Here is a 24,409-nt window from a genome sequence, read left to right as displayed (position 1 = left end):
TTCATATTATCTCTCTATATATAATGTAGAATGTTCATTCTACAGTAACCGAGCGAATAAACCCTTTCAAAGTTTTGTAATGACATGTATGCCACTCAAAATGAATGCGAAAATACCCTGAAAGCTTAATAAATTACAAAAGAACCGTAAACATTAATAAAATTACATTTAAAGCCATTTGCTGTCTGGAATTCTCTAAATGTCCGCTGAAAACATCAGATATTTTAGGAAAGTTTTTTCTCTTTCGAGTCTAGACTCCAGACTGTCTATATATTCTATGCAACACCAAAGAAATCAGCCCCTCCTTACCTTCTGCTCTTCGTCTCCAAACTGCGATCAAAATTAGGACCAACATGTAATTATATGACCACACCTTTTTTATTCTATTTTGCTGTGTTGAATTTTGTCTACTTTTGAACATCCACGCATAAGATTATTTATCACGTACTACTACATAAACAACTTAATTTCAATAAGTTCAAGTTCAGCTCATCAGATTATTTTCAAGTTATTACTATATAAGTACTAACTTGCACAATATAAAAAATTTCAAGTTAGCAACAAACTTCGTGTACCAACCCATACGATAGTTCAAAAAAGGATCAGTATCTTAGAAAAATAAAATAAAACAAGGCTCTAGAAAATCGGAAAAAATAATTTATGATACCTGATGTTGCTGTTTACATCATTTTCGCCTCCATGATCTATTTCCTATGACTTAAGCCTTAGCCTTAGCGCTTCAAATATTCTTTATTCCTTTCTATACATCCTGAGAAGAAGCATATGGCAAATCTGGATATATACCAAACTCAAACTGTCCATTGTCGTTAGTAATATTATCTCTTAATAAATTATAAAATAAAATAAAAAGCTATGATATCCGCTGATCAGAATCGAACCTCTACCGAGTCACTTGGGAAGGCGTATCAACCAACTCAGGCAACATATCAAGCAAGCGATCCATCTCATTTGGAAATTCGCCTTTCGCTCGATTAGTCTTTCCTCCTATAACCACCGATGTTCCATCTTGTAAAGCCCATAACTTTTTTTTTTGTTCACCCAAAAAGAAAAGAAAAAAAAGTCAGTGAAAAACCACTATTTCCCCCCAAAAGCTCATACAGAGACAGAAAATTCACCTGTGAGTGAGACAAATAGCTGATGCAAGTGGTAAGCATCAGAGCACCAAAGCCAGCATAACAACCGGGACACCCGGGTCAGCCTAAAAAACAGAAGAAAGAAAGAAAACCATGTTTAAGTTTAAAGTGAACACAATATGTCATGTAACATCACATTAATTATAACGATTTTTTTTTTTTTTTTTACCTTTAAGTCGAGGCTGGTACTCCCTATAGCATCTTCGATAACAATCTTAGTTTCATTAATCTTGATGGGAAGATTGGACTTTGGTCTACGAATCCCGGCGAAATTTCCGTCCTGGTCGTACAACACCACGGATTGTAGATCGCGTAAAAGCATTGATCTGAGTGGCACAAAACAAGTACGATTACTTAAAAAAAACTTGGTATTTTTCTTAACTTTTTTTTAGCAGCGAGAGAAACATGTAAACTTACATTCCCTTAACATCAGGAGCGTTGAGATCACCGATGGGTAAAATGGTCCCATAGAGCTTCTTGTCTCCGTTTATCTTTAGCGGTGCTACGGCCAAGTTGAACGGTCCTTGATCATCCTTAACTACCTGTAGCGCCGAAATACTCCAATCGATCTGGTATATGGTGATCCCAGCGTACCTTAGAGGGTCGTTCACGCTGATCGTTTTCCTTAGCACCTCCGTACCGTTGAGATCAAACAGAGAAAGGTCGGTGTGAAACTGCGAAACCTGGTACATGAATGAAAAAGAAAAAGGGTACACAGATCAAAGTCAATTATTTATTTAGTTATTGACAAAGAGAATCTATGATTAAGTTGTTGGATGATAGCAGTAATTAGCTTAGGATTCAAGTTATCTTATGTGCACTGATGTTATAAATAGCGTACACAAGAATAAGTCTCGCGTTCAATTGTTTATCTTCTTCTTTCTAACTCTCGTTGAACTAAGTTCGATCCGTGTTTCTTTGCTTGGTTACCAAGAAATCTCTTGTTTCTTAACCCTATTGAAGCAATTTTCGTATACAACATAAATCTATTACCAACCTCTCCAGTGGGGAAGTAATCCATGTAGAATCTGTTGACGTGGACTTCGGTGTTGAAAGCGTCGTTAGGACTGGAGAGAAATCCGGTCGGGCCCAACACGTCTCCCATGACGAAATTGAGTCCCTGAGGCACGTCCACCGAGCCTTTGAAGCTCCCAGAGGCAGTCAGAGTACCGCCCGCCATTATGAGGATCATCGCTAAGTGCACTCCGATCGGAGCAAGCCGACCCGAAAGTCCTTTGAACGCGTACAAACACGGCCCCTTCACAAATACCTGTATAGTGTAAAAGACTTTCTGTTTTATCATCCAGGTCGATTAATGGGATTGGTAAATGAAAAAGGTGAAAATCTATTTGAATAAAACCTCGTATCCGGACCCCATGAGAATGACGCCTAAATCTCGTATGGAGGCTCTCGGCAAAGTCTCGGAAAATTCCTGCTTACGGATAACCTCGGAAGAATGCTGAAAGTTCCATCTGATTACATATAAAAAGGACCGTCGATTATATATCTACCGTTATGGATTGCTAGAGTATTCAAAGGAGAGAGAGAGAGAGAGAGAGAGAGAGAGACCTTCGAGCGACTTTGACGAGGGGTATTTGGGTGGTGTAAGTGCAGGCGCCATGAGAGAAGCGCCGAAGAGGACGAGAGTGGTGAGGAAAATGGGGGACGAGAACATGTGGTCGAACCCGAACGGAAGAATCCATCTCCACGTGAAGAATCCGAAAGCCGGATTGTCTTCCGAGTACTTTTCGAAGTAGAAATTCGGCGCCTCTCCTTGTTCAACAACAGTTCCTGTTTCAAGATAAAGTTTTGATTTGAGCCCACATTCTCTGATAAGATTTAATGAAAAAAAAAAACCCGAAAGGTTAAGCTTTTAAATGAGCAATTAAAGAAGTAAATTGATAATTTTTCTCAGCTCAAGTCCTTCAAATTCCCAAATTGAAGAAGAGAATTAGTACATTCTCTCGTCTCAAATTCTTGAATTTCCCCATCTGAAGAAGAGAATCAGTACAATTTCTCAGCTCAAATTCTTGAATTTCCCATATTGAAGAAGAGAATTGGTACATTTTCTCAGCAGACCAAATCCTTAAAATTCCGAAACTGAAGCGTTCAAACGAGCTCCAAAAGAAGAGCATTAGAAAATTTCCCAATAATGTTTTATCTAATTTGAACAGATTAAGAAATAAAAGAAAAAGCTCGAAAAATCAGTACCAAGCAAGAAATACGTACGTGCTCTTTCTTAACCTAATCTTAGCTAAGAACTTCCAAAACCCAAATTGAAATGTTGAGTGAGAGGATAAACGACAAACCGAGAGCCATGAGAGCAGCGCCGAAGAACAACTCTCCCATTGCCAGAGGAAGATTAGAAAGAAGAGATAAAATCTTCCTTGGAAGTCTCTTCGCAGCTCTCAAAACTCCGTTTTTGTTCGCGCTCTTCTTTCCCTCGCCCGGAGCTTCCGCGTCTCCGTCCAATCCCTCCTCCGACAATGGCGGCGGAGATTCCTCGGACAGCAAGATCTTGTTCCTGTTCGTCGCGTTCGTAATTTGGCTGCTTCTTCGAGAGCTCTTAAGCCCGCAGATGGTGGTGGTGGTGGTCGTCGTCGTCGTCTTTCTGATGCGATGAATATTGAACGGCGTGGCTCCGGCGGGGCTGCATAGAGAGACGGCGGTTTTGGGGAACATGAATTTGTGGAGCGATGGTTTGAGAGTCGCTGAGTGGATTACTGACTCCATTGATGGTGGATTTTTTTCCCCCCCGAAGCTATGAACTGATGATTATTTCAGACTTTCATGGGTTGTGTAAAGAAAGATGATGTAACGACTTAACGACCATATACGTGTCCTTTTTTTTCTTTTTTTTTTAAAATAGAAATCTATTATTAATCACAGCATTCTTGATTAATTACAGACTATATCGAAAGAGGATAACCCTCCAACCAAATGAGTTTATCATCTATGAAAAGAGCGTAAGTTGCTAAATCATGGGCGACCATGTTGGCTTACAGACAACTTTACTCCTGAAAAGTTAGACAATAAACTAGATACATCCGACAAAATGGAACTAAACTCATTCTTGAAGATAATTTCTTCTCAAGAGCTTGTACCACCATCTTAGAATCTGACTCCACAAAGTGGATAGGCAGAAACACTTTCAAAGCCCAAGATAAGCCATAGCGGATAGCGAGAGCTTCACCTTCTTTGACCGTGAATTTGCCTAGAAGATTTTGAGCCAATGCAGCCATAACCAGTCCAGAAGATTTAGTTTATCCTAAATTCCGGGTTTTTATTTGTTTTATTTTTTTTTATTTTAAGGTTTTGATCTTTAGTAAAAAAAAAAAATTATACGGACGTCAATGTTTCAAGATTTCAATTTAGCTAGTTACATATTAGTATTTATTACATTTAAGATTTAATTGTGACTGTAAAGGGTTTGCAATTTATACCGAGTAGCCGCATGTTTCTTTATTTTTTTTTAGTAAACGTGAACGGAACCACGGCAAATAACATTAAAACTCTCACTTAGATGACGGAGGAATACCGTGGTTACAACAAGGCTAATTGATCATTAAGGACATTCCGCATCACACAAGGTGGGACAAGCCCCTCCCATTGCACATCGGAGCCCACATCAAGAGCAAAACGAGCCAAATTATGAGCCACGACATTACAGTTCGCGGGATAAAAGTAACATCAAAACCCGAGAAGTTTCTAGCATGTACCTTGATATCATGGATGATAGTACCAAGTTCCGTCGGCGGGGTAGTCAAGCACGCACAAGCATGAACCACTTCGAGGCAATCGGATTGAATCACAACCCGGTGAAGCCCAATGTTTTCAGCCAACATCATTCCCCGGAGGACGGCGGTGGCTTCCGCAATAGGAGGAGAAGAGCCGACATGGTTTGCCGAGATAGCCGAGGAAATCACCATGCCTTTATGGTCTCGGATAACGCAGCCGGTACCGAAGCGAAGTGCTCTTGTATCCAAGGCCGCGTCGACTGAAATTGCCGCGACTCCGTGATGCGGAGGCGGCCACGTTGGGTTCGTCATGCCGCTGCCCGACGAATTGGTCTTCAAGTTAGCCGCCCTATTAGCTTCAAGGTAGTCTCCGGACCAACTCACGAGCTCCTCCGGAGACCATTTCTCTTTGCCGGAAACAACGTTGTTTCTATGATTCCAAATTTCCCACACCAAAACAACAAAAAATTCAAAGTTACGTACCTCGACGGTCTCCATGGCCATAGTGAAGTTGCTAGTGATGTCCTCATCAATCACATGTTGAACCACTTCACTAAACCCGGCAATCTTCCACACCTTCCTCGTCCAACGACAACCCCATAGCGCATGTGAGATGGTTTCCGGCCCTCCGCGGCATAGGGGGCAGCGGTTATCGTCAGTAATTCTCCGTCTCTTGAGCTTGGTTCCCACCGGAATCCACCCTTTACAAACCCGCCACGCAAATAGCTTAGTTTTCGGCGGGATCGAGAGTTTCCAAAGAGCGTTCCACCAAGAGGAGAAGGAGAAATCATCGAGGAACTAGGCCTCGGGGACCCGGACATAGCTACTCTATACCCGCTCTTCACCGAGTATTCGCCATCTTTGGTGTAGTGCCATCGAAGAACATCGGCCATCCCGGTGCCGCTAACCGGGATACTAAGAATGGCATCCGCGTCATCGGGGCCAAACATGGCTCGGACCAAGGCTTCATTCCACGTACCGTCAAGTTTAAATATTACCTCTTTTCTTTATTGTACTTTCAGTCAAAGTTTCAAATGCCCTTTTTTATGTCGTTCTGAACTTCATGATTTACGAAAAAATCGACATCCTGACAGAAAATCGAATAGAAAAATATGAAAATGGGCAACTATTTACCCTTTCTAAATGTCGTTTTTCATGGAAAACTGAAATATCGATTAGATATCGAACGAAAATTTTGTTGTTGAATATGTTAAATATATATACACAATACATGTATTTTAAATTTTTAAATTTAAGATTTATACTAATAGATGAAACGTTTTTAGTATAGAATAACAATGTTTGAAATGCTGGTTGCCGATGGTCCAAAAAAACGAAAACTGATGTGGCCGATGAAAACTGCGACGAAAATAATGTGGAAATTTGTAAAAATATGTTGACGTAAATTGCGGTAAAACACGAAAATTGCGACGGAAATAATACAATTTCAAATAGAAAAAATAAGTTTCATGCACATATAAGAAGTTCTAAATATACATTATAAGTTTCAATTACAAATACACATAATACACAACCATAATAAGTTCAAACTTCAAAGTCAAATACATATAATAAACACACATAATAAGTTTTAAAAAATATATCAAAATCAAGTAGAATATAAAAAACACACATAATAAGTTTAAGCATATCATAATATCACGTACTACCCCAAAAATGAAATTCACTATCATGTTTTCATTTTTCATATTTCCAAATACTTGTTTACAAATATATATATATATATATATATATATATATATATATATATATATATAATATAATATAACTACAATTTCCTAACAATTAATTTCCAATTAACATCCATTTAAAATTTGTAACTTCTCAAAAAATATTAAAACAATAATATGTTCACCATGAAACAAGTACAAACAGCATCTAATAAAAAAATTTAAAAACATTAAAAATTATAATATATATGCTGAAAAACACAAAACACAATTTTCATGCACTTTGCACACAATTTTCCGAAATATTGTTGAATTTGCACTAGCTTGATTGGATTTTGGGCAACGGGATCGAAATTGCGGAGTGGAATGTGACGAAAATGACACATTTTTTTGTGTTTTATACCATAGGTTAAACGACATTAATGGATCCAACGACATGAAAATTTCGACGCAGTATCTGTGACACAAATGGCAAAACGCACAAGTGGTCGTAAACTTGCCGGACTTCTCAAGTTACTGCAATTTCTATGCAATTTTCATTCAATTTCTCAAAATTTTAAACCTTGCAAAATAGAGCGTCTGGAACCTAAAACTTTACGAAGGGAAAAGATTAGGTATAAAAAAATAAAAAAAATAAAAAATAAAAACATCAAAACAATACTCTAAAATATTTTCATTGTGCTACTCTTCATCGTTAGTACTTTGCTGCTGTCATCGCCATGAAAGATCGACAATCGCAACAAATAGTTTGAGTGTCATCTTCATCATGGAGCTCAAAGCCTCAATTGACAACGAGCACTTTGGAAAATAAATTTTGAATCTTAGTAGTGTATTAGATCAAAAAAGAATTTTATAAGAATGTTTATTGACTAAGATTTGAGTGGTTACGAACGACACTCGAACAAGCTTTGTCGTCGAGAAGTGCGAAATTCTCTGGTTTAAGTCATTAAAGCTTCAAACCTGTGCCTTTGAATAGTAAGTACAATGTCATCACAACTTTATAAGGGATATGTATTGTTGTTACGTTATATGTTGGCTTTATTTTTTAGTGCAAGTTGTTTGGAAAGATGTCGGTCGTCATGCTTCTACTTCTGGGGAGACATCCTTCCTCTTGTGTGCAGACTTTATTTCAGGCAAGTTTCCAGTATTGACAGAGTGCTTCGCTGGTGACTTCATTATGAGATATTCGTATGAGGCTGGGTAAGGAAACCCTAGATACTCTTCCAGGCCTGTACAGCTGCTATAAAAGCCACGCGCTTCCCCCTTAGCAGCCTGGACGCTTTCGATAAAACACTTAGAGCTCTTAGACGTGCAAGACCGACGGACTGGGAGGCTTTGTGTTTTGTTAATCGCGGTGTATTCTCTCAAACACTATTCCACAAAGATTGAGTGTTTGTGAGAGTTCAGTTTTGTGATCTCGTGATTGAAGGCTCACGAACGGTTGAAGACTGAAAGTCATCCGAGCACAGGCGGTTGCTCGAAGGGTAGAATTGAGACGGAGCTCAAATCCAGGGGGAGTCCCTGGCTAGGTATTCACTGGTGGTAATAGTCTCTAGGTTTTATTGATTTGGTGATTGTAATCTATATAAACCTTACGTGTACTATTGACTACAAGATAGTGAAATCCTTTCCACTGGCAGAGTGCCCCCAGACATAGGTGTATTGCACCGAACTGGGCAACCATATCGTGTGTATCTTCTTTATCGCACTGTTTGTTGTTTATCCATTATCTGTGTGCAAGCAAGTTGTCGGACACATTGTCAATACATTGTGTGCGACATCTTGTCCTTGTGTCTAATAAGAATTTCAATTGGTATCAGAGCGGGCACCTAGATCTTTTGGTCGTTTCCTGGATTTTTTTTTCTGATTACCAGATATGGATAGTTCCAGAGAGGGAGGTTCGGTCAATCGCCCTCCAGTACTTGATGGAACCAACTATGGTTACTGGAAAGCCCGCATGAGCGCCTTCATGAAATCCCTTGACAGCAGAACTTGGAAGGCTGTGATACACGGGTGGCAAGCCCCAGTTACTGTTGATGACAAGGGAGCCCCTACAGGTCCCAAACCCGAGAAGGACTGGACCCCTACTGAAGATGAGGCAGCTCTGGGTAACTCGTGCACTCAATGCCATTTTTAACGGGGTTGATAAAAATATTTTCAGGCTTATAAACACATGCACAAGTGCCAAAGAAGCCTGAGAAATTCTTGCTGTTGCCTATGAGGGAATCACGAAAGTGCGTGAGCAGAAGCTGCAGTATCTCACAACAAACTTCGAAGCTCTCACTATGCTCGAAGATGAATCAGTTGCTGAGTTCAATGTTCGCATCCGAGACCTTGCAAACGAATCCTACTCTCTCGGGAAACCCATGACCGATGAAGATCTTGTTCGGAAAACTCTGAGGGCTTTAAGTCCAAGATTCAAAATGAAGATCACGGCTATTGAAGAAGTCCATAACCTTAAAACTCTGAAGTTTGATGAACTCATGGGATCTCTCATGACATTCGAGCTCTCTCTGCCCAAGATGGAGAAGAAACACAAAGGAATGGCCCTCAAAAGCTCTATTCATGAACAAAAGGATCAGGTATACTCGGATTCTGACAATGACATTGACGATACTATAGCTATGCTTGCAAAAAATTATAGCAGGGTTATGAAGAGACTCAATCAGATGAATGGGAAAAATGTCTCGCAAGATGTTAAGGACAATTTTCAACAAAGATTCCAGAAGAATGCTAACCCTCACAGGAACAGTAAAAGTGGTGAACGCTCTGAAAAAGGCAAAGACATTCAGTGTTGGAATCGATCTAGGGTTTAAGAAAATAATTAACGCTTCGGTAAGCGACGGAATTTTAAAAAATTTCTTCTCAAGTAAAACGGTTTTTACTAACCTAGACAAAGAGCAAGTACATGTAATTAATAACTATTATGAGTATAGAAGTCTACTAACCTTTCTTGAAGCTTGAACTTTGAGAAGCTTTTGGAAAGTTGCAACGCTCGTCTCCCCTCGCAGCACGTCTCTCTTTCTTTCCTCGGCACCTCGAGCAACCACGAAAGTTTCTATCACTAAATCACTCGAAATAAAGGAATTAGTGAGTGGACACTTTTAAACACTACGACTTAAGAACGAGTCTTGAAGTCGCAGAGCTAAACACTAGGTCAAATGAGGACCTAGGTGCCAAAACAAAATTCGAAAATAAACTAGAGAGAGAGAGGAGAGGGGCGGCAACCACAAGTTCTAGAGAGAGAGGCTCTCAATCTCTAACTTATGTGGAATGAATAGAATGAGAGGAATGAGGGTCCTATTTATAGGAGAGGGGTTGGCCTTGGAAAGAAGTAGTTTCCTCTTATTTTCCAAGCCTTTATGAGCAATCTTTTATTACCCATTCCTATCAACATAGGCGCCCACCTCACTCAAATCCTCAAGGGATTAGTTTCCTCTTTTGTTTCTCTCTTGGTTGCCTTGGTCGAAATTTCCTATACAAGCATGGGAAATTTGTTTCCTCTTTTTCTTTTGGGAAGTATCTTGATACATTTATGCACAAAATATTCTCTTTTCCTATGAGTATGTTGGGCGCCCAAATGGTCTCTAGAAGGAGCTTCTAGAAGCTTCTTCATTTGTTCATGACAACATGAGAAAGGCCCATTAAGAATTTTCAATAAAATTCTTATGAAATGAAATTAATTCACAAGGCCCAATAATCAAGTCATGGCCGAGTGACATTAAGTCATCAAATGAACTTGTCAAAAAATTTATTGACATTCATTCATCCTTTGTCTCAAAAGACAAAAATACCCTTTTGACTATTTTCGTTCTTGTTTTGACTTAGCTTCCAGTTTAACTATTCCTAATCGATGTGATTCGTGACAGTGACCTCATGGATCCAAATGAACAAAGCTTGAGCTAAAATACTTGGACTCAAAAGTTCACAAACCTTTTCCAAGTTTAGCTTAATGTCAACTGACTCCACTAAAGAGTTGACACTGAAAATCTCTCGGTTCAAATGAATTTATTTTCTACTCAAGAATTCAACCTAATTGTAATGAGCGGATCCACAAAATATTATCAGTGTTTACCCTTCATGAATATCATCAGCTAGTCGGGATTTACAAAATTACCATTTTACCCTTCTAGCTGTTATTTCCTCAACTCCTTTGTCGCTTGTGAATAAGTTAGAAACAATGTATTGACGAGGAGCTAACAAGTCACATTGTTTCATCCAAAAGAGTCAGGACTCAATTTGGACACTGGCCAGTTCATTTATTCACAATCCAAGGAACAAAGCATGAGGTGATATACATTGCATTTCAGCAATCTTGTACATGAATTCCATATCTATGAGAACTTCACAAAGTTACTCATGACATTCTCACAACTTAGTACTTCACCAATAGGCCTTGTTCGGAATCACATAGTCCGAACTCGGACTTTCTCAAATGAGAATACTAAGGTGTGAAATGACATGTCTCATTTCAGGATTAAGGTAAGCACGATGCAATTCATACGTAGTGACTTCGAGACATAAGAGGTTAAATGGTTTGTTCTTATCTTGTCTCTAGAAGTGCACTGGTCAATTCAGTACCTTCGGAAGATACCTAGAAGAACTATAGAGTCTCCAACTCTCAATGCCTCATAACCAGACATCATAGATTCTTCTGACAATCGTACTGAGGTCAATAGTCCTTTGACCCTAAGATTGCGAATATATCGTTTTAAGCAAACTACGAAGAGTTTGTTCATGCAAATCTACATTTGTCTCTTCGTAAGTTGTTTAGTTTGTTTAAGGACTAAAAGACTAAGGTTTTATCATAAAGCTTCAGACAAGGAAGATTGAATGAACGTTTCAACTTTTATTAATAAATAAGCAGTTACAAGCAAGAGTCTTCGTAAGACTATATGACATCAAATGTACATAAATACACACTACAACTCTTCTTGTGGGCACCATTGACAACATTCAGTGCCATGAATGTGAAGGTTTCGGACATATTCAGAAGGAGTGTCCCAACTTCCTCAAAAAGCAGAAAAAAAAGGGATACAACGCCACCCTATCGGATGAAGAAGATGAAGATAGCGACTCCGACCAGATAAGTAACTTTGTGGCCTTCACAGCATCTATTCATACTCATGAATCTATTAACGAATCTGGTGAATCCTCTCAGAAATTTGTTCTACATGAAGAACTGTCTGAAGATGCCATGAATGATGCTTACAACATCTTACACACCAAATGGGTTGAAGAGTCCCACGTTCTTGACAAGCAGAGTGCTCTTATACTCACACTGACTAAAGATAAGGCAAGACTCTTAGAAACCATCGTGGATCTGAAAAAGGAAGTCAGCCAGCTAAATGGGGAGCTGGATCAGATGACTAAATCAATTAGGATGCTGAACTCCGGCACCGACAGCCTCGACAAAATCCTCACCATCGGAAAACCTGCAAAGAACATGAAGGGGCTTGGATATACTCATGGTGCTTCCTCATCCCGCACTACCTTTGTTCCCCAAAAGCCTACTAGCCAGATGTCGCGAAACATGCCTCAAACATCTGGTGATGACAAGTTTCAAGATTATCATCAACATCAGCGACATCCTTCTGGACCAACCAGGTCTCTTGTCAACAGACCTCGTTGGGTCTGCCATCATTGTGGTAGAAGGGGCCATATTCGACCCTTCTACTATCGGTTATACGGGAGAAATGTTCATCAGCATAAATTCATTCACAAAAATGCTATCCCTCGCTAACAATCTTCTACACGGATGGAATTGAGAGTAAAAGACACACCCTACCGTGCCAATATCGCGTACACATCTCTGAGTGCGTCCACCGGTAGCGACTGGTACTTCGATAGTGGTTGCTCTCGTCACATGACAGGTGATCATACCTTCCTGACCAACGTGAAACCTTACTCTAACTGCCATGTTACCTTCGGTGATGGAGTGAAAGCCAAGATTGTGGGTAAATGTCAGCTAAATTATCCTGGTATGTCTTGCTTGACTGAGGCTTTATTGGTGGAAGGTCTTACTGCTAATCTTATCAGTATTAGTCAGCTCTGTGATCGAAATTTATGTGTCAATTTTACTCGTGATAAGTGTGTGGTGATAAATGAGAAACAGGATGAACTTATGAAAGGAACCAGGTCTCGTGACAACTGCTACATGTGGACTCCCGCCCCAAACGCTCAGGCCAACAACTGCCTTATGACCAAGGTTGACAAAACCAAGTTGTGGCATCAAAAACTTGGTCACTTAAATCATAGGAGCATGCAGAAAATTGTTTCTGAGAAGGCCATTGTCGGTATCCCTGATCTAAAGATTGTGGAAGGAAGAATCTGTGGTGAGTGCCAGATTGGAAAACAAGTCAAGAAGTCTCACAAGATGGTGCAACATTTTATCACATCACGTGTTCTGGAACTTCTTCACATGGATATGATGGGACCGATGCAGGTCGAGAGTCTTGGAGGGAATAGATATGTGTTTGTGTGTGTGGATGACTACTCCAGGTATACTTGGGTTGATTTTATCCGTGGGAAATCTGATACTTTTGCTGTTTTTGAAGCTTTATGCAAGAAGGTTTAGAGAGAAAAGGGAGAAAGCATTGGCAAAGTGATCAGAATACGGAGTGATCATGGGAGAGAATTTGAGAATATGAGCTTTGCTAAGTTTTGTACTACAGAAGGAATAGCCCATGAATTCTCTGCTCCTATCACACCACAACAAAATGGAATTGTAGAAAGGAAAAATCGAACCCTTCAAGAAATGGCCAGAGTGATGATGTTGGCCAAAGACATTCCAGCGCACTTTTGGGCTGAAGCTCTCAATACAGCTTGCCATATTCATAATAGAGTTACTATTCGCCCAGGTACTACTATCACTCACTATGAAATATGGAGGGGGAGAAAGCCCAATGTGAAATACTTCCATTTCTTTGGTTCTGTTTGTTATATCCTTGCTGACAGGGATCCTCGACGCAAATTTGATCCTAAAAGTGATGAAGGTATCTTTCTTGGGTACTCTAGAAATAGTCGGGCCTATCGTGTTTTTACAAACGCACTAAGTCTATGATAGAATCCATAAATGTGGTGGTTAATGATGATCATGCTATTTCTAACAGTACTAATGATGAAGATGAAGTTTTTCCTAGTAACACAGATGTCAGGACAGATGCTGAGAACTCTTTGGATGACATCTCATCTGGGAGCCCTAATGTCAGGACTGATGCTGATGACAAAGTGGATGACATTGTTCCGGATGAGGAGTCTCTTCCTGTGACTGAACGAAGAATCCCTTCCAGTAGACTTCAGAAAAATCATCCTGCTCATGAGGTGATTGGCGAGATTAGTGAAGGAATGGGGACTCGCCCAAAACCTCCCGTAAACTATCGGTAGATGATTGGTAATCTCTGCTTTGTTTCTAAGATTGAACCTAAGAATGTGAATAAGGTTATTGATGATGAATACTGGATTAATGTTATGCAAGAGGAACTTGTTCAGCTTGAAAGAAATGAAGTCTGGGAGCTTGTTCCTAAACCTGACAATGTTAATGTCATTGGAACTAAGTGGATATTTAAAAATAAATCTGATGAGCATGGCAATATAACTCGAAACAAAGCTAGACTTGTGGCGCAGGGTTATACGCAGGTGGAAGGTGTGGACTTTGATGAAACCTTTGCCCCTGTTGCGAGACTTGAAGCCATCAAACTCTTGCTTGGCATCTCTTGTCATCTCAACTTCAAACTTTTCCAGATGGATGTTAAAAGTGCTTTCCTCAACGGGTACTTGAATGAGGAAGTCTATGTTGCCCAACCTAAAGGCTTTGTAGATCCCAGCTCTCCCCAACATGTCTACAAGCTTAGAAAGGCTCTCTACGGCCTAAAGCAGGCACCACAGGCATGGTATGAAAGACTAACTCAGTTCCTTGTGCAGAATGGTTATACCAGATTGGGAGTTGATAAAACCTTGTTCATAAAGAAGGAGGATGGCAACCTCATGATAGCTCAAATCTATGTTGACGATATTTTCTTTGGAGGAATGTCAAACAAGATGATGGATCTTTTTGTACGACAAATGCAGACTGAATTCGAAATGAGTATGGTTGGTGAGCTTAATTATTTTCTGGGCTTTCAGATCAGGCAAATGAATGATGGTATCTTTATCTCCCAAAGTAAATATGCTAAAAACATTGTGAAAAAGTTTGGCTTGGAAAAATCTTCTCACAAGCGGACCCCCCGCCGTTACTCATGTTAAACTCACTAAGGATGAGCTTGGTGAATCTGTTGATCAAAGCCTCTACAGGAGCATCATTGGTAGTCTCCTCTACCTCACTGCCAGCCGACCTGACATAGCCTACTCTATTGGTGTATGTGCACGTTATCAAGCTAACCCCAAAGCTAGCCATCTGGCTCAAGCCAAGCAAATTGTAAGGTATATCTCGGGAACTGCTGATTTTGGTCTCTTATATACTTATGATACCTCCTCTACGCTTGTGGGATACTGTGATGCTGACTGGGCAGGTAGCACAGTTGATAGAAGAAGCACTTCTGGTGGATGTTTCTACCTAGAAAATAATCTCATCTCCTGGTTTAGCAAGAAGCAAAACTGCATCTCCCTGTCCACAGCTGAGGCTGAATACATCGCAGCAGGGAGCAGTTGTACTCAGCTCCTCTGGATGAAACATATGCTTACTAAATATGATGTTGGATAAGATGTCATGACATTATTTTGCGACATTATCAGTGCCATCAACATCTCAAAGAATCCAGTTCAACACAGTAAGACCAAGCATATTGAGATCAGACATCATTTCATTCGAGATCTTGTGGAAGATAAAAAGATCAAACTCGAATATATTCACACCGAAAAACAGCTCGCAGACATTTTCACTTAGGCCTTGGATGCTAACCCGTTTGAAAATCTCAGATCCTCCCTAGGATTGTGTGTGATTGAACAATAGCAATTGCTGGATTTCGGAGGGAATTTTGGTTTTATCCTCTATGTTGTCAAAGCTGGTACTTCTCTGATTTTTGTTCGTGTGTGTTTTGTGAAAATTTTCTCATGGGCCCATTTTTCTGGTTGGCTCATTCGACTGTATTGCCGGGCTAAAATGTCACTTTTTATTCTTTTGGGCTTGAGATGGATCAAGGCCCATTCCATGTCACGACGTCGTGTTGATCCTTGCCAGTTTCTTATATATGCAGACGGTTCCATTCTCGAGAAAGACTTGGAAGTTACCTCTTGTTCAATCTTTGAAATTTTTCGCGTTTCATCGCTTTTCTTTTCTTTTAGGGTAATTAAGTTAAATGGCCTCCCGAAAATAAGCAATTTTTTTTAGCCCACCTTTCGTTAATATGCTGTAAATAGTCAGTGTCATTTATTAACAGTCAAATTTGGACGAGATTGCCCTTTGTTATTCCCGCCCATTATTTTCAGCGTAATAATTTAAATGGAAAAAAAAAAATTCGACCATAACTACCTTGCATAAATCAATGGAGCGTTTAACAAATGAATTTAAACATCATGCACCACAAAATCCATTCAAAACAAACGCACCACAGAATACGCCGAGATGCACCCTCGTCGACAGGCTCACCACAAATCTTTTCTTCTTCTGTCATCTTCTTTCTTCTCCGGGGAGGCAACGAGGAGAAATAAGATGGCGGAAGAAGAAAAGATTCGTTTAAAAGAGAAAAATATTCATTTGTCCACGCCGTGATGTCGGCCATGGTGTTCTCCGCCGTGGTCATGCTTCTTCTTCTTCTTCTTCTTCTTCTTCTTCTTCTTCTTCTTCTTCTTCTTCTTCTTCTTCTTCTTTTCCAGTATTGTAAATACGAAGTTGATTTACAGTTAATATCTTGTGTTTCAGCGTAAAACATTATAAAAATAAAACTGATTTACAGTATATTCGTGTAAATACAAAACTGATTTACAGTATATTCCTGTAAAAACAAAGCATATTTACAGTATTCATTGTAAATACAAAACATATTTACAGTATATTCGTGTAAATAAAAATTGGAAAAAATTCTGTAAATATTTTGGACGTTCTAAAATATTTTGGCGGCCAACTGAGATCATGAATATCGTAATTGTAATATTTGAATTATTTTCCAGAATAAAGTCAATAAATGAGGAATATTTTGCAGATTGAATATTATATTTTGCCACAAAAATAGAAACTGATTGCCTAAGGTCAACCGGTACCTATAACTACTTTCCTAATCGGTTTCCTTCAATTTTTTTTTTAAAAAAACTGCCTTATTTATTTAATTCGAAATTTGAAAAAAAAACTGCCTAATTAATTCAATCTGCCGAATTAAATAAGGGCAAAAATGTAAACCTAATTTAAGTAATAAGCTGCCACGTAAACAATATGGCTATTTACAGCATATTAACGAAAGGTTGGCTAAAAATAAATTACTAGTGTTTAAGATGGCTACGCAGCCAATTATTTGTTTCTTTTATTTCTCTAATTTGCGCTTTCACCCCTCTCGACGGTTATTTGTGTGGCAGTTTTATTGAAATTCTCTTCAAAATGGTTAGAACCAGAAGCGGTATCAACACAACCATTCCTTCTAAGAAAGAGAAAATCACAATGAGGGGGAAAGATGTCAAGACAAAGAAGCCTGGGCAGGAGAGTAACAAGCACGGTGTCCGGGTTCGAGGATTGCGATCCAGTGAGCGCGCCGATGGTCAGGCCGGAGGTGCAATCACTGTGTCATCAATTCCTCCTGCAAACCCCTCACTCTCCGCCGTAAGAAAGGCCATGCTCAAGAAATCCGCTCTCTCTATCACCGACATTACTGGAGAAGTCAGTTCCAGTAGCTCTTCTGAAGGAAGAAGAGAGGATGACGTTGCTGCCGAAGAAGAAACCCTCTGTCACGACCCGCGTGCGTCGTCACCTCACCCGCAAGCCGTGACTCGACGGAACCAACATCACGTAGCGGGAGCATATCATATATGAATATAATGAAATGTAAACAAGACATTTAAAGTAAATATATAATTTATGAAACATATAATATACGAAATACAATATTATTAAAAGTGCGGAAACGTTTACAACAAAAGTGGTTATCGGAAATCTCGGGAAATTTTTCGTTTTTCTTTCAGAACTAGAAGTCGTATATCGACCCTTATACATACATATATATATATATATGTACATAGAAGCTCCCGAATTTACATATATACACGGGATATTATTTAAGGAAGAGTCGATATTATTCAAAATATTACATATGTAGAGGTCTACTTCCCGAGCCAGAACCCATAGCCCGTAGGTCAAGAGATACGCGTCCCGTCTCAGTTTCCTTCTCGATCGTCTACATTGCCGCCTTGCCCTTATCTACATTACCAAGGGACATAAAACTATGAGTTGAATGACTCAGTAAGCGGTAGTCTAGCTTAGGAAAGGAAAGCAGCTAATGCAAAGCATGTGACGTGCGAACAAGCAAACAAGAATGCAGGATGCAGCTATCACCTAAAAGTGACTAATGAGCGCGCATCCTAGAATACTAGCCGTCCCGCAAGGTTATACACTCCTCACTGCTATAACCTCCGGTCCAACTAGAGACCAGTTTCCAACTTCGAGCAGCAGTCGTCAACTGATCTAAGTTTTAACACATGTCTGGGATCCACTAGTGGTACTTCCTTCATCATGACGTCAGCGCCACTGGTCTCTGGCATAGTGAGCTCGCGAGCCGCGACCTTCACCCACTACGCCCCGGTGTGCTCAAGGCAGCTTCCGATGAGTCTTCCAGCTAGCAATGAGCTCGCGATGCGCGACCTTCACCCATTGCTTCGAGTACTCGGCGCACGGACCGGCATGACCCGCCAAGCACAAGTCAGGGACTTGTGAGTACCACCGACACGAGTTTAAAGTTTGGGTATACTGCAGCTAGCAGCGTACACGTTAAACTTATATACGGAAGAGCGTGACGGGATAAACCCCGAAAGAAATTATTGTTTCCCTTTGAAGCTCGTTTAGTGTTTTAAGTTGAAAGCTCGAAATGTGACTTTCGAACTCTCTACTCTCGATTGAATTTGAGAGTCTATCGCTCTTCCGTCCTCTCGATTCTAACCTACTTCCTAGAGTTAGAAGAGAAGTCTAACCACACACAAAGCAAACACGGCTGGTTCAAGTTAGCGTTTGAACCTAACGGGCGAACCCGAGCTAAGTTTTCAAGCAAGAGTGGCCGAAGCCTTAACTTTCGAGTTTATTCATTTTTAGGCTGTTACCTACTCTTGTTTACTAGCAAGCAAATGCACAAACAAACAGGATTATACCCTTGGTAAGTAGTTGACTTATGTCTCCTCACTTACCCGGAATTGTTCGACAGAAAGCTTGACGATTCCCGAAGATGTCTTGCTTCACACGTTCTTTGAGACACCTGGCACTTGTCGAACATCGAGAGAACTAGCATCCGGAGTTGAACATCTGTTAGTTAATGGATTCGAGTTTACTTGAAGAGGATAGGGTTCGTTGTCGGGATTAGAGTTGGTTCGGAATTCAGGAATTTAATTTATTATTCCCCGGTTTTTCGGAAGTTTATTCAACACTCACGTATTCTCGTATCGAGAGTGATACGAAATAATGTTCAACGAATAATCACGAGTCTTAAATAAATTAAATAATCCGAAATTAAAATAACCGAGAATTCCAAACGAATAATTAAATTAAATTCATAAGCATCATTAAATAAATAATTTATAAATTATTTATTTAAATACTGAAAGTACATATCTAAGAGTATTTAAACGCTATAAGCGATTTAAAACTCACGAGTTAATCGAGCTTTATTACGATAACTCTATCACTTGATATCTTCAGAAACTGATCTCGTCGCTCTTGACTCGTCTGGTTCCCGTTCGTCCGTCAAGATCTGTAATTCAAACCTGGAACCCGATAACGAGTTAATATCTTAAATTCCAACTCTTATCAGTTTCACAATTCAAATCCCGATATCACAATTCAAAACCCGAACCCAATCCAAACCGAAACCATACTAACCAACGACTCAACACAAACGATCCCAAAACTCAAACCGAGGCTCAGAACAATAATCACGAGCAGTGAGACCGAGCCAGCCAAAACCAAGCTCACGGTCACAAACAAACATATGGCTCAACCAAGTTACACGGCCAACCTAGCCAAGATAAGCTTTATGGCCAACACTAATACCAACCAAACAATCGGCCAAACAGAACTTAATCAAGACAACCCTCAAAACCAAGTATCCAGGATTCTTAATCATCATCACAGCCTCGTATTAACGATACCAAACCGAGTTCAAAACAAACCTCAAGAAAAACCATACGGCCAAGATCAAACATAACCAAAAATCCAAAGTAAACTCCAACAGCCATTTTTCTCAAAACCCAAACAATTAACAGGTTCATAAACGTCTTAATATCACTAAACAATCCATAGCACCACTCAGAATCATCAACCAAAACGCAGAAATCACAAACCCCCAAATACCAAGTATGAACCCTAGATTTCAAATCCAATCCAAGGAAAGGAAATCTCACCTCAACCCACGGGTTCTAGCTTTCTCGGATGGTCCTCTCTTATTTCCCGGTGCTTTTCCTTGCTCCGGCGTCACGGCGGTCCTCGGCGGCGTTGTTCTTCCTCGGCCCGGAGCGCGCGCGATGGAGGCTTGGCGAGGATGATGGCGCGGCGTGAAGAAGAAAGGAAAAAGGAAGAGAAGGTGAGGTTGGGTTGTGAAGGTGAAGCTCGGTGATGATGTTGATGATGGCCGAATTTTTTTCCTTGTCTGGTTCTTTCGGCTGAGCAACGTGAGGAAGAAGAAGAGAAGTAGAGAGAGACCGAGAATGAGAAGAATAGAGAGAGTGAGGGACGGTGAGGTGGCAGCGAAAGAGAGAGGGAGAGTGGAATAAGTGGCTAGGTGGCACACTCTCGCAACGCCACATGTACCCAAGCGGTCCACTCAAAAATTGCCACGCTTCTCCTAAAAAGACCCCATCTTCCTCTTTTTCTTTCAATCTCGTCCTTCAAAATGTTGCACATAGGTCCTTTTAAAATAAACTCTCACAATTCTGTCCTTAATTAATTAAAAATAATCTTGAAAAATAACCGAGAAAATTATTATTATTTCCCGTTATCTTGAGTATATTTAAGGGATTCCGGAATTTATTTTTACTCTTGAGATTTTTTAAATCTCCGAGTATGTTTCGAATAATAATATTGGATTACTCGAATATCCTCATTCCGAAATTTCATCGACCTTAAATATTATCATTTTCCAAGATATTTAAAATTTAAGGACGTTTCATATGCAACAAGAATTTGAATTAAAACTCGTCCATTTTATTCAAATTCACAAGTAGAGCGTTTACAAAAGTTTATACATTACACCCTCACTCGCGTGTCTCCCATTGAAAGCCCTCACGAAGTTGTGCAAGGTAATCCTGAAACCTCATTTCCCTCTGATGAGAACCCTAGGGACAGTGAAACTTTGAACTCTCTCCTTGGTGAACAAGAGCCCCCTCCTAGTGATGCTATTGGCGGTATTCTGGGATTGAGTGGAGATGTCTTGAAAGATGTTCCAACATCTTCTTCTCTGAGGCATGAGAAGGAGACTGATCAAGGTCAGGATGCTGGGGAAGATATTCTTGCCTCTCTCAAAGAGAAAGTCCAGAAAGATGACGACGTCTGTATTGCCACTCTTCTGTCGGAGAAGAGAAAGAAGAAGAGAAAGCTGTTGGAAGAAAGTGTTCCTGTTATTCCCTCCCCAGCAAAGAAGAAGAAGAAAGAAAAGATTGGCGTGATAAAGAAACGTGGAAAGAAGCCTGCCGAGACTCCTATGTCTCCTATCGACGAGGTCCCTGATGTTGAAGAAGAGGAACCAGTGATTTCTCTTGGAATAGGGAACAAGAGATCTATGGGAGGGCAAAAGCTCCCAAAGAATATTCCTGCTGCTCCCCTGGAAAATGTCTCGTTTCATAAGGAAGACGGTGTCCTAAAATGGAGGTATGTGTATCACCGAGCAATCTTTCCTGAAGAGGAATTGTCTGTTGAGGTTCTGAAGATTGATGCTATCATAGAGCTTTTGCACGATGCTGAGATACTCAGGACTGTTACCAGCATTGGGGTATACTACCCGGCCTTGGTGAAGGAATTCATAGTCAACCTCTCCTCGTCCTTCGATGTTCCAGATGATGCAGAATTCAAAAAGGTCTTCGTCAGAGGACATTGTTTTGAGATCTCTCCTGGTGTTATCAACAAGTTCCTTGGTCGAGGGAAAATCATTACTGCTGATCGTGTACCCTGTCTGGACATCATTGCTCAAGAGATTACTGGTGACGAAACCAAAGTCTGGCCATCCAAGGGAACGCCGTCATCCTCTGATCTCACTGCCAAATACTCCATTCTCTATCGCATCGGCATCCCCAACTGGGCCCCCTCTTCTCATGGGTCTAGTATCAAGGCGGATCTGGCACGCCTAATCTACCAGATAGGTACTCGTTCCTCCTTTGATTTTGGTGAATTTGTCCTTGATCACTTGGCAAAACATGCCAAGTCGTTTGCAGTGAAGCTTCCCATAGGTTTCCCTTCCTTCATCACTGGTATCCTGCTCAAGCAAAACGAGAATATTTTGCGAAGTACAGATGTGGCGGGCAAAAGACCTGGTGTTCTCAACTTCAGTCACAAACTGTTTGAGGAGAAACATGCTCGTGACCTTGTCAGACCTTCAGTCGTGACATCTGACATCTCTGGGAGCAAACTGAATTTAAGTTCAATGACTGAAGAGGTTCAGAGGAATGTGCTGAAAGAACTCCTTGAGGAGATTGAAGTTCTCAAAAAGACTATTGAGACTCTCTCCAACAGGAAGTCCAAGTGTGAAGCCCTTGTTCGAGATCTTTCTGCTCCTCCTAGTGATACTACATCCACTCAGCCAGGCCAAGCTAATGCTGCTGATGATTCTGATGATGCTTAGGACTCAAAAGATGATGCGGAGTCTGAGAACGATGAAGGAAATAATGACAGTGCCCGGGATGATTTTGGTGATAAGGACGATGCTGGCTCGTCTTAAATCTGCTCTTTTTTTTATAAGATCTGGTCTGTATAATCCAACTTCTTTTCAGACATCTTTCTGTTTGGTTTGTGCTACAGTTTATCTTGTGTTTCAGACTAAGTTCTAGATGGTGTGTAAAACTTCTCTTCTATACTTTTGATGATATATGTACTGCTGTTTGCGTGAGTTCTCATCCTTTTCAGGCTGTATTTGTTCCTCCCTCTGTTTTGGTCGATCCTTGCCTTTGGTATTCTTTTGAGGCAATCAGGGGGAGAGGCGTCACGAGGTCATTTATTTTGACTCTCTTCTTCTGGTCATGACGCTTGTATGAGAACTGTTCCTGGAAGTGCTTGCCTAAAAAATAGCCAAATGGGGAGATTGTTGTTACTTTATATGTTGGCTTTATTTTTTAGTGCAAGTTGTTTGGAAAGATGTCGGGCGTCATGCTTCTACTTCTGGTGAGACATCCTTCCTCCTGTGTGCAGACTTTATTTCAGGCAAGTTTCCAGTATTGACAGATTGCCTCGCTGGTGACTTCATTATGAGATATTCATATGAGGCTGGGTAAGGAAACCCTAGATACTCTTTCAGGCTTGTACAGCTGCTATAAAAGCCATGCGCTTCCCCCTTAGCAGCCTGGACGCTTTCGATAAAACACTTAGAGCTCTTAGACGTGCAAGACCGGCGGACTGGGAGGCTTTGTGTTTTGTTAATCACGGTATATTCTCTCAAACACTATTCCACAAAGATTGAGTGTCTGTGAGAGTTGGGTTTTGTGATCTCATGATTGAAGGCTCACGAACGGTTGAAGACTGAAAGTCATCCGAGGACAGGCGGTTGCTCGAAGGGTGGAATTGAGACGGAGCTCAAATCCAGGGGGAGTCCTTGGTTAGGTATTCACTGGTGGTAATAGTCTCTAGGTTTTATTGATTTGGTGATTGTAATCTATATTAACCTTGCGTGTACTATTGACTACAAGATAGTGAAATCCTTTCCATGCCCCCAGACGTAGGTGTATTGCACCGAACTGGTTAACCATATCGTGTGTATCTTCTTTATCGCATTGGTTGTTGTTTATCCATTATCTGTGTGCAAGCAAGTTGTCGGACACATTGTCAATACATTGTGTGCGACATCTTGTCCTTGTGTCTTATAAGAATTTCATGTATCATAGGTTTATAATGAGCCCAACAATCTATAATTGGCAACTACTTTCTTATGCATAAACTCTTTCAAAATGAATGATAACAAACAAGGTTTAATAAGGGTTATGATTTACTGCTTGGTAGGATTCTGCATTGAAACTTAACGATAACTAACAAGATGTTATAAAAGTCACAGGTTACTCTGTAAATTAGTTTAAGATGGTTATTCCTACTATTTTGTCGAATGAGAACCGTTTACTATTACCTATATCCAAAAATAACGAAGCAACTTTGCCGCATTTTTCTAGTATCGTATCATACATTATTTAGTACCCTTATTTGGATTATTCGTATTCGAATATTTAAATTCAACGTGTAATAGATAATAATAAAAGAAATATATAACGAATTTTTGTAATATTTATTCCTAATATATTTTCAAAAAAATTCTTATAATATCTTAATGAAATGACGAATAATTTATTGTAACTAGTCAATTCTCTAATTTCGTTTAAGATTTTAGCAAAAATATCATTTTATGAAGAAAATAGTCCACCAGGTCGAAGTAAATTAATTAACTGGTTAGGTCAATTTAATTTACTTTGATTTGGTGGACTATTTTCCTAAATAAATTAAATTAACGTACTT

General features: G+C 40.0%; 1 protein-coding gene and 1 pseudogene across 2 annotated transcripts; both read right to left on the bottom strand.

Moving 5' to 3' along the window:
• Nucleotides 1–667: 667 nt before the first annotated feature.
• LOC149387689 (cytochrome c biogenesis protein CCS1, chloroplastic-like) lies at nucleotides 668–3,962 on the bottom strand (annotated as a pseudogene). The gene is made up of 9 exons (XR_016300453.1): nucleotides 3,464–3,962; nucleotides 2,724–2,945; nucleotides 2,515–2,626; nucleotides 2,152–2,424; nucleotides 1,572–1,837; nucleotides 1,324–1,480; nucleotides 1,137–1,219; nucleotides 906–1,042; nucleotides 668–769 (listed from the first exon to the last, which is right to left on the bottom strand). The product of XR_016300453.1 is annotated as a cytochrome c biogenesis protein CCS1, chloroplastic-like (transcript).
• A 773-nt stretch (nucleotides 3,963–4,735) lies between these two features.
• LOC149387688 (uncharacterized) lies at nucleotides 4,736–5,389 on the bottom strand. The gene has a single exon (XM_089622219.1). The coding sequence runs from the start codon at nucleotides 5,387–5,389 to the stop codon at nucleotides 4,736–4,738; it is 654 nt and encodes a 217-aa protein (XP_089478345.1).
• Nucleotides 5,390–24,409: the final 19,020 nt, after the last annotated feature.

This window comes from Urtica dioica, chromosome 8 (assembly GCF_054948205.1).
Source record: "Urtica dioica subsp. dioica isolate 48M chromosome 8, U.dioica_male_clone48M_v1_H2, whole genome shotgun sequence".
Lineage (NCBI taxonomy): Eukaryota > Viridiplantae > Streptophyta > Magnoliopsida > Rosales > Urticaceae > Urtica > Urtica dioica.
The sequence above is the reverse complement of the archived record's forward strand: the minus strand, read 5'-3'. Positions and strand labels throughout refer to the sequence as shown.

Bases quoted from the DNA above. Each gene is read 5' to 3' on its own strand.
- LOC149387688 (XM_089622219.1), bottom strand. From the start codon at position 5,389: ATGGAGACCGTCGAGGTACGTAACTTTGAATTTTTTGTTGTTTTGGTG.